The 10,947-nt window shown below is 55.8% G+C and overlaps 1 protein-coding gene across 1 annotated transcript in view; it reads left to right on the forward strand.

The window, feature by feature from the left end:
• Nucleotides 1-10,947, forward strand: part of LOC103210421 — a 606,668-nt gene that overhangs the window by 2,702 nt on the left and 593,019 nt on the right. Inside the window, 2 exon segments of the mRNA XM_042783036.1 lie at nt 316-417; nt 5,916-7,388. Coding sequence (XP_042638970.1) covers nt 316-417; nt 5,916-7,388 — 1,575 coding nt within the window.

Below are 10,947 nucleotides of genomic sequence, written 5' to 3' on the forward strand. Positions count from 1 at the left end.
CCTCCAGCCTCCCTGCCTCCCTGCCTCCCAGCCTCCCAGCCTCCAGCCTCCAGCCTCCCAGCCTCCCTGCCTCCCAGCCTCCAGCCTCCAGCCTCCCAGCCTCCCTGCCTCCCAGCCTCCAGCCTCCAGCCTCCCGGCCTCCCTGCCTCCCAGCCTCCCAGCCTCCCTGCCTCCCGGCCTCCCAGCCTCCCTGCCTCCAGCCTTCCAGCCTCCCAGCCTCCCTGCCTCCCGGCCTCCAGCCTCCCTGCCTCCCAGCCTCCAGCCTCCCAGCCTCCAGCCTCCCTGCCTCCGTGTCTCATGCCCCGGTGGCCACAGTCTGCTTCACGTCCCTGCAGATCCGTGTACCAGCTCCTGAACTTTATGAGCGCTGCATCGTACCGCGTGTGCTCTGGGTCTGCCCTGACCCGTTCACTCGGCGTAACTGTCCAGCGACTCTCCCGTGTTGTGTGTACCATCCGTCTCCACTGTGTGGGTGCACCGTGCCCGGCTTACCCACCTGCCCACGGACATTGGGGCTGTTTATGTTGTTTTCACTTCCAGGCTGTGTGAATAAAGCTGCTGTGGACGTCTGCGGACGAGTCCTCGTGTGAATTTGTGCTTTCCCTCCTGTGGGCTAATTGCCTGGGAGCCCAGTGGCCGTCGCGGGGCAGGTGGTGTGGGACTCAGTGATTGTCCCCTCTGATGTCTCCTGGGCTGAGGGCCGCAGCTGTCCCGCCTGCTGACCTGGACTTGGACGGCTACCTTTCTCGTTCAGCCGGCCTGGGAGCTGTGTGGCTTGGTGGGGTCGTGGATAAGGCATTTGGCTGCTAAGCAGGAGGTTGGGGGCTTGAACCCAGCAGCTGCTCCCTGTTTCTGTAAAGACGGGCAGCCTTGGAAGCCCGACTCGCTGGCAGTGGGGGTGGATTTGGGCTCTGGTGTGTGGTGTCACCTCGAGCCTTAGTTCAATAGCGAGGATCCGGGTGTAAGCCTCTCTGCTCCTCCGTGTTCTCTCCCTGGTCTGTCTGTCTGTCTGTTTCGTTCCCCTCTCTGTTTGGGTGGTTCGTTGCGCTCCACGGCTGTCGGAGGGCTCTCTGCGCTCTTGCTACAAGCCCTGCGTGGAGATGTTTGCTTCTGGGCTGCGGGTTATCTTGCACCCTCTTATGGCGTCATTTGAACACGAGGGTTTCGATTTTGATGGACAGGTATGCGTCGCGTAGCTTCCATTCAGACCACATCCAACCACATATACGCCCGGGGTCCTGTCAAGTTTTACTGACTGATTTGTTTTGTTTATTGTTTCTCTGGAATTGTTTTACAGGCCTCAGACTTGCAGCTTGGGACACAGGTGGGGTACCGGCGGGGGGTGGGTCCTGGCAGGGGTCGGGGGCAGAGGGCCGTATACATGTGCGCTGGAGGGGGACCCTCGCCAATCCCAGAGCCTTCTCTGCGCAGCTCTGTGCCCCTCGGTGCTCTGCCCTGCGGCCTCCAGCTGCCTTGTTCTCTCGCGCCGTCTCCTCACCTCAGTCGGCCGGCTTTGCCTCAGTTTCCCCACCTTGTGCCGTAGCCCGGAGTGTCCCAGGCAGCGATCTCGCGGGGTCACTGCTCTTCCTTGCCGGGTGCTAGCGTCTGGAGCACGGTGGTTTCTGTATGTCGTCTCTCGCCCGCCTTTACTTTCCTGTTGTTTCCAGGCTGCAGGGAACTCGCTCCCTGGTACCCAGGCTTGGCCAGAAGCCCCGTTTTGGGAAGGAAAGTGTGTGTGTTGTGTGTTGTGTGTGTGTGTGTGTGTGGTGTGTGTGTTCTCATGCATCTGAGAAGGCGCCCCGGTGGCAGCGGTTAAGGTCTCTCCTGCCGAGCGGAAGATTGGTGGTTCAAAGCCCCACAGCTCCACGGGAGCAGACCTAAAGACGGCAGTCTGCTTCCCTAAAGATGACAGCCCCGGAAACGCTGTGGGGCGTCGCGCTCATCCCACGGGGTTACCCCGAGTCAGGGCCAACTCGATGACCCTCAGCAGCCGCACATGTGGGAAAATGTCTGAAAAATGTAAACCAAACCATTAACGCTGATGAGTGTCGTCCTCAGAGATGTCATTGTATGTGGGTTTTTTTTTTTAAATTTAAATGTTTGATGTTTCTATAAAACAAACCAGTTGTTGTTGACTCCGTTCCCGCCCCATGGGGCTCGTGTGTTTACGGCAGGTGTGAATTCCTGGGTGATAGGAAATGATCAGAAACGTGGCAAATGGAAGAAGACGCTGCGAAGGGATGAGAAACTCAGCACACTGGAAAACACGCACACGCGCACACGCACAAACACGCACACGCACACACAAACGCGTGCGCACACACAAACGCGCACACATGCATGCACACGCACACAAACGCACATGCACACATGCATGCACACACAAACGCACACGCACACATGCAAACACACGCACAAACGCACACGCACACGCACACACACACACGCTTGGCTCAGAAGGCCCGAGTGGCACTTTGCGTGGTACTAGCGCCTCCCACGCTGTCCGCCCACAGCAAGTGCTGAAACACGTCGACTGATGGTGGCTAGAGGCCTGGCCCGGGCATCATGTCAGCCAGGCACGCTGCCCCGCGTTTGCTCTCTGCCAGTAGGACGGGTGCAAAGGGCTGTGGGGAGCGGGTGGCCGCGTTGAGCTGTGAGTCTGGGGACCACATGGAGTCGGGCCGCCTTGAGCTGTTCCTTTGCTTTCTCATAATGCAAGAGTGGGGTGGTAGTGATTGAATCATGTGCCCCAAAATCGGTGTTGGAGTCCTAACCCCTGCAGCTGTGCATGCGATCTCTGTTATGAACATGGCCCCATCAAGGTGGGGTGTGTCTTAAGTTCACTGCTCACCTGCGGGATTTAGAAAGACCAGAGTAGATGGGGCTGCACGGGGCAGGGGTGGGGATCTAGGGTGGGCACATCACCAGGGAATCAGGGAATGCCGGGCCTCCAGGAATGGCGGGCCATTGTCCCTCAGAGCCCCTAGGGAGCGCCTCCCCTAGACCTTACCGGATGCCGCAGAGTCTGTCCCCTGTCGCAGCAGCCCTGGAGGACAGAGTAGAACCTCCCCGGAGGGTTCCCCAGGCTGTAATCTTTGCCAGAGCACATCGCCACGTCTTTCCCAAGCACGGTGTCGGGCGGATTCTAACCACTGACCTTCCAGTTAACAGCCAAGGCCTTAACCTTTGCCCCAGCAGGACTCCCTGTTCCCTAGAAGACGTGCTCTGAACCATGAGAAAATACATTTCTGTTCTTTGCAACCACTCCCTCCAGTGTTTCTGTTACAGCACCACTGGGTAAACCAAGGCAGGGAGGGCCCACCCTTGGCCCTTGCCCCTCGCCCCTTCAACACGAGTTCTGTTGGCATGCTGCCTCTAGGTCTCTCTCCTCTTGAGTTAATATTTCCTCCAATAGATTTCCGCCGACGGGCACAGCCTGGACCCGTCGTCACCTCCCATCTCTGTGGCCACTCACAGCCCAGACCACACTGCAGACCCATCACCACCGGCCTGGGCTCCTAGTGCTGCTGGGGCAGAAGCGCCGCACGTGAGGGGCTGTGAGGAGGGGAAGTGTCTTTCTCACGGTTCAGGAGGCTGCAAATCTGAAGCCAGGGCACTAGCTGTAGCAAGAGGTCCGTCCTTGTCTGTTTCAGCATCTAGTAGCTGGCAGCCCTGGGCGGTCCTGGGCCTGTAGGCTCATCTGCCTCCGTCCTCCTCAGATGCTGCTGTTGCTAGGTCCCGTGGAGTCGTTTCCCGTTCATAGCGACCCCATGCACAGCAGAACAAAACACCGCCCAGTCCTGCACCAGCTCCATGATCCCTGCCACTCCTGAGCCCATCGCCGCAGCCACCGTGTCAGTCCATCTCGTTGAGGGCCTCCCCCTCTTTCGTCGACCCTCCACCCTACCAAGCATGACATCCTTCTCCAGGGAATGGTCCCTTCTGACAACATGACCAAAGTAGGTGAGACGAAGTCTGGCCATTCTTGCTTCCAAGGAGCATTCTGGCTGCACTTCCTCCAGGACGGATCTGTTAGTTCTCTTAGCAGTCCATGGTACTTTCAGCATTCTCCGCCAGCACCACAACTCAAAAGCATCAACTCTTCTTCGGTCTTCCTTATTCATTGTCCAGCTCTCACATGCATAGGAGGTGATTGAAAACACCATGGCTTGTGTCAGGCGCACCTTAGTCCTCAAGGAGGCATCTTTGCTCCTCAGCACTTGAAAGAGGTCCTTTGCAGCCGATTTGCCCAGTGCTGAACGTCGTCTGATGTCCTGACGGCTGCTTCCATTGGTGTTGATTGTAGAACCAAGTAATATGAAGTCTTTGACAACTTCAGTCTTTTCTCCATTTATCGTGATGCTGCTTATGGTTCCAGTTGTGAGAATTTTTGTTTTCTTTATATTGAGATGTAATCCATGCTGAAGGCTGCAGTCTTTAATCTTCATCGGTCAGTGCTTCAAGTCTTCCTCACTTTCAGCAAGCAAAGTTGTGTCGTCAGTATCGTAGGTTGTTAATGAGTCTTCCTGCAATCCTGATGCCATGTTCTTCTTCATATGGTCTGGCTTCTCAGGTTATCTGCTGAGCACACGGATTGAATCAGTAAAGGCTACAGCCCTGACGCACGCCCCTCCTGATTGTAGACCAGCGGCACCGTCCTCGGACAGTGGCTGTCTTTGCCCTGGGTCTGCTCCGTGCCTGTTGTTGCTAATTGCCGTCAAGTCAGTGCTGACTCATGGTGACTCCCTGTGTGCCAAGGAAAACTGTCCTCATCTGTCACAGGGGTCACTGGGAATAAACCCTGGGGTGCAGTCCCCGTCTGTCACACGGGGTCACTGTGTGTGAACCTTAGGGTGCAGTCCCTGTCTGTCACAGGGTCACTGTGAGTAAACCCTGTGGGGCAGTCCCCATCTGTCACAGGGGTCATTGAGTAAACCCTGGGGTGCAGTCCCCATCTGTCATGTGGGGGCTCTGTGAGTAAACCCTGGGGTGCAGTCCCCATCTGTCACAGGGGTCCCTGTGAGTAAACCCTGGGGCGCAGTCCTTGTCTGTCACACGGGGTCACTGTGTGTGAACCTTGGGGTGCAGTCCCCGTCTGTCACACGGGGTCACTGAGTAAACCCTGTGGGGCAGTCCCCGTCTGTCACACGGGGTCCCTGTGAATGGAACTTCCACTCGACAACACACAGCAACAGCCTGACTGGCCCTGACTCACAGGTGGTGGTGAGGATCGCTAGAAGGATGCGTGTGGACTGCTTTGCATTCATAGATGGTCAGTAAGTGCTTCTCCGCTGGTTTGGGTGCTGCGAGCCGCATTGGAGCCGGAGACAGCGAGGTCCTGGGTCTCATGATTCCGCCTCCCACTGGGGAAGGCAGACAATAAACAAGTAAAGGGACTAAGACTGACTAGGAAGAAACCTGCAGTGCACTTCTGGAAATCAGCCAGCAGAAGCTGTGTGGATCCCAATGGTGCAGTCTGCACCTGGGCATGGGGACAGTGCAGAACCTGGTGGCCTTTTGTTCCATGGTGAACGGATTGCTGCACCGGGGGCCAACTGACAACAGCTAGAACAGCCACAACAAGTCTGTGAGAATCCCAGTGTGCTCTCTGCCCTCCTGTCGCTCCTCTTCAGGTTCTCTCCTGAGTCCTGGCTGCTGGATGCCCTCTCCATCCCTTTCCCGAAGGACATCTCTTCTTCCCTCAGCTGACCTCGTGTGCTGCTTCCGCCTCCTGAGACCGTCTTTCTCTTCGGTCCACAGCTCCCCTGTGCCTCCCTCTCCACTTGTTAACTCTGTCTGTGCCTCGCTCGTGGTACCTTCAGTTCCATTCCCCGGTTCCCACTTCACACGTCCCTCACTCCCAGGTTGTGATCCACACATATTTACATTTTCTGCTCTTTTGTGTTTTTTTCCAGATTGGGAGATTAGACCTGAAATGAAAGACTCAGATCCAAAGGAGAACATTTCAGAAGACAAGCAGTCCTGTGTGGTGGCCACAGAGGTGCCTGCAAGGAATGGTGGCTGGGGTCCCACCCTAGAAAGAGCATGGAAACGAGGTGACTGGCTGGAGAGGCAGCAGGAAGGACATGCAGACACCTGTCTAGAGCCAGGGGAGGTTTCCCATGAGAACAAGCTCACTGGGGAGTTAGTCTCCAAATATAATGAATTTAAGGCTGTTTTTAACCAAAGCTCGAACCTAGTTCCGCCAAGGTTGGAGGATCCAACGGAAAAAGGGACCCTTGCGTTTGTGATGCGTGGAAAGCACTTCTCAAATAACTCAGACTTAAATCAGCCTCCCACACTATCTGTAGAGAAAAAATCCTATGACTGCAGTGAGTGTGGCAAGGCATTCAGCCGAAATTCGTCCCTGATCAAACACCAGCGGATTCACACAGGAGAGAAACCCTTCGAATGCGACATCTGTGGGAAGCACTTCATCGAACGTTCATCTCTCACCATCCACCAGAGGGTTCACACTGGCGAGAAGCCCTACAAGTGTAGCGACTGCGGGAAAGCCTTCAGCCAGCGTATGAATCTCATCGTACACCAGAGGACCCACACTGGAGAGAAACCATACATATGCAGCGTGTGTGGGAAAGCCTTCCGGAAGACCTCCTCCCGCACCCAGCATGAAAGGATCCACACGGGAGAGAAGCCCTACACATGTGGCGACTGTGGGAAAGCCTTCAGCCAGAATATGCACCTCATAGTGCACCAGAGGACGCACACGGGGGAGAAGCCCTACGTGTGTGGTGAGTGTGGGCGAGCCTTCAGCCAGAACATGCATCTGACCGAGCATCAGAGGACACACACCGGGGAGAAGCCGTACGAGTGTAAGGAATGTGGGAAAGCCTTCAATAAGAGCTCGTCCCTCACACTCCACCAGAGAAACCACACTGGGGAGAAGCCCTATGTGTGCAATGAGTGTGGAAAAGCCTTCAGCCAGAGTTCATACCTCATCCAGCACCAAAGGTTTCATATCGGGGTGAAGCCCTTTGAATGCAACGAGTGTGGGAAGGCGTTCAGCAAGAACTCGTCCCTCACTCAGCATCAGCGGATCCACACAGGGGAGAAGCCCTACGAGTGCTACATTTGCAAGAAGCACTTCACGGGCCGCTCCTCTCTCATTGTACATCAGATCGTCCACACTGGGGAGAAGCCCTACAAATGTGGTGAGTGTGGGAAAGCCTTCAGCCAGAGCGCCTACCTCATCGAGCACCAGCGGATCCACACCGGAGAGAAGCCCTACAGATGCAGCGAGTGTGGGAGGTCCTTCATCAAGAACTCTTCACTGACAGTCCACCAGAGAATCCACACAGGAGAGAAACCTTATAAGTGCAGCGAATGTGGAAAAACCTTCAGCCGGAACACGAACCTCACTCGACACCTGAGGATTCACACCTAGGAGAAGCGTGGGGAGAGCTTCCATGGGGCATTTTGCTTCCGAGTTTACACTGTGCTTGTTAGTCTCATCATGACAACCGCACCTGTGTCAGGGTAGAACTGCCCGTGGGCTTTTCAGTGGTTGTGATCGTACTGAAAATAGACCACCAGGCCTTTCTTCCGCAGGACTGCTGGGTGGCTTTTTTTAGTTTAGCAGTGACCAGAGGGCCTAAGGATCGCTGGTTAATGGCACTGCTGTGAGTGGTCATCCCATTGGAGCACATAGGTAACTTTGTCTCAGAGAAGTCACACCCCTGGTGGAGTCTGAGGAATGTGGGGAAAGCCAGCAGTCCACCCACACTCCTTCCTTACAGAGAGTCAGGGTCCACGGGAGAGCAAGCCCATGGGTTCTAGCATATTCGGGAACAGGTTAAGGGTCATTGTAGGCAGTAATGGGTGGAACAAGCAGTTTGTCCTCACCTAGTGACCTGGCTCATAGTGACCCCACGTGTGCAGAATAGAACTGCCCAATAGGATTTTCAAGGCTGTGGCCTTTCAGAAGCAGGTCACCAGGCCTTCCTTCCAAGGAGCCTCTGGAGGGGTCCATGCTGCTAATCTTTTGGCCAGTTGTCAAGTGCTGAACTGTTCACTCCACTAGGAGTTGGAATCGACCCAGTGGCACCAAACAACAACAAATAACCTAAAGGTTGGTGGTTCGGACCCACCCAGTGGTGCCGCAGAAGAAAGGCCTCACGATCTGCTTGATAAAGATCACAGCCAAGGAGAGCTTACGGGGCTCAGTTCCGCCCTGTACACGTGGCATCCCCACGAGTGGGATCGACCGGACGGTCAGTTCTGCTCTGTGGCATGGCGTTGCCGTGAGTGGGATTGACTGGATGGTGCCGGGCTTGGTTTTGGAAAGTGAGAACAGGAGTTCTGTAACAGGAGCAGAGGGCATCTGAGTCCTGGACCCAGCTGTGAGTATAGTGTTGTACATGTGCCTGGACAGATCTCTCTGGGCAAGGGGAGTGCACTCAGCAAATGGACACGCGTTGTCACCTGTACCCAGGAGTCCAGATGTCTCTTTTGTCACCACCTGTGAATGTCCTCAGTGGGTTATGAACTAGAGGGCCTTCGGCTCTCCCCACATCCCAGCCCCTGTGTGCTCCTACAGCACACTCAGACCCACCAAGCCACCAAGTGGTGGAGGCGTTAAGTCTCCTGTGGAAAAAACCAGATTTTTCAGTTAGCAAGTAACGATTGCTTCAAATGCCAAAGTTTCTTACCATGCCATGTTGCTAATTTTTGAAAATGAAACTTTTAATTAGAGGAGGCCATGATGTAGAGGAGCCCTGGTGGCACAGTGGTGGAACACCTGGCTGCTAACTGAAAGGTCGGCAGTTTGAACCCAGCCAGCAGCTCCATGGGAGAAAACACCTGGCTGTCTGCTTCCGTAAAGATCACAGCTTGGGAAACCCTACAAGGCCATTCTGCTCCGTCACCACATCAGAATCAGCTTGACGGTACACAGCAACGTCGCTGAAGCCAATCGCAGGCATGAGAGGGATGGGGACTTAATTTCCCATCACAGTCATTTGTAGGGACAGTGGGAAAGAGAGAGAAAACAAACACCGACAAGTTTGATACTCAGGTTTGAATCCGTATTGGGCTTAACAGAGAGTCTGAGTGGCACACAGCTAAATACGTGACTTCTCCCCAGAAGGTCGCTGGTTCAAACCCACCCAGTGCAGGCTCAGAAAAGTGCCTGGAGATGCGCTTCCGAAAGGTCCCGGCCTTGAATGCCTCTGGAGCACAGTTCTCTGCACACGTGGGGGCGCCAGGAGTCGGGGTCCGTGGTGACTGGTTCTGTGGGGTCTGTGCATACGCACCACGAGCCCAGGTCCTGCTGTCTGCTTTTCAGGGATTAACTCGAAAGTCAAAGTTAGCTCCACGGCTGCGTGAAGGGTTGTCTGCGGCTCTGTGTGTACATACAGCTTTTCCCCCAGTCTCTTTCTCTGTGGCCTCTTGCCCCCCTTTTATTTCAACATTTGATGCTATTTTTGGTGCCATGAAGTCGATTCCAACTCATCATGACCCCAGGTGACAGAGCAGGGCCGCCCCGTAGCGTTTCCCAAGCTGTAATATTTATGGGGGCAGATTGCCTGGCTTTTCTCCCACAGAGCTGCCGGCTGGGTTTGAACCACCGACCTTCTAGTTAGCAGCCAAGTGCTTAATGCTTGTGCCACTGGGGCTCCTTACATTTGATGCTACTTGTTGCTAACCTGTCCTGGTGTTCCAGACTTCCACACTTCCTGACACTGGTGTCCATGAGGAATAAATGATTCATTTTGTATCATGTATATCAATAAGCACAGTTTGTGTAGTGAGCAGGAAAAACAGCCACTCAGGCATGTACATACAGTGACAGTTCTTTGAATGTCTAGCCCTTGGGTGGGTGTCGGGGGGTTTGATCAGGGCGCTCATCCTCAGAGCCATAGGCCTGGTTCTCTGTGATTCTCCTGCTTCCTCCCTCGTGGAATCCCTCTGGTTTCCAGCCGCTCCTGCCTGTGTGTTTTCTCAAGTCACACGCAGACAGAGTGAGACTTCTCCCAGTTGTTGACAACAAGCCCTCAGCTTCATTCTCTTGGACTCCCCCATGGCGTGGCCAAGGAAGTACCGCATGCTGATTGGCTCAGGCCTGGGTCTTGTTCTCATGCCTGAAATAGTAGCAGCTGCAAAGGGTGTGAGCTTGACAGCCGAGAGGAGCCAAAAACCACTGCAAGCCATGATCGGGGGGTGGATTCAGTCCCCCCGCCCCAAATCACAACATGGAAGTGGCGTGACGCAGGGAGACCCCCATCCACACCGACACCCCAAGGCCCTCTGGCAGGTTTGCGGTCGGGTGGTCGTGGTTTGTCTTCGAGAAAGTGACTCGTCATCGGAAGGATGGCGTTTCCTTTGGGAGGTCCCCGCCTCGTCCTGGTCACCAGGAGGACCCTGGGTCTTGTGTGCACCCCCTTAGCCCAGCCAAGAGGTGGGGCAGGGCAGCTTGGGTCCTCGGTCATGGGCTGGGTGGTGACTCCCCAGGATAGGACCAGCGGCGGTGGGAGCAGCCGGGAGGCTCCCGCTCACGTCAGCCTGCACCTGCGAGGCTAGGCGCCTCTCTCCCCACTCGTGTCTTCCTGTCGGATGGCGGAAAACAACGAAACCAGCAACGCTCGCCCGCAGCGTGTGGGGGCAGCGGGCAGGGCAGGGAGGGGGGACTTTGGCAGGGACCGATGCCCACAGTGGCCCGAGCAGAAGCCCTGTGGCAGGTGGAGGTTGAAAGAGGACTGGGCCCTGATGCGTAAGCCTGTGGGTCTCCCCTCGCCTCCCCGGAGAAGTGGGGCCAGTGCCACCCCAGAGTTGATGGTGGGTCAGGTGAAGGCCACGCCACTGTAAGTGGGGCCAGCGCCAGCCAGCCTCTCTCGCGCCCGGTCTGTCCGCCCACCCCTTCCGCTCTGGGTCTCTGCTCCGTTTCTCTTTTCTCTCTGCCTGCGTCTCTGTTCTGCCTCCCTCCCTCCC

The sequence above is a fragment of the Orycteropus afer genome, unplaced genomic scaffold (genome assembly GCF_000298275.1).
Source record: "Orycteropus afer afer isolate SDZICR_OR568_19922 unplaced genomic scaffold, OryAfe1.0 scaffold00610, whole genome shotgun sequence".
Classification (NCBI taxonomy): Eukaryota; Metazoa; Chordata; class Mammalia; order Tubulidentata; family Orycteropodidae; genus Orycteropus; species Orycteropus afer.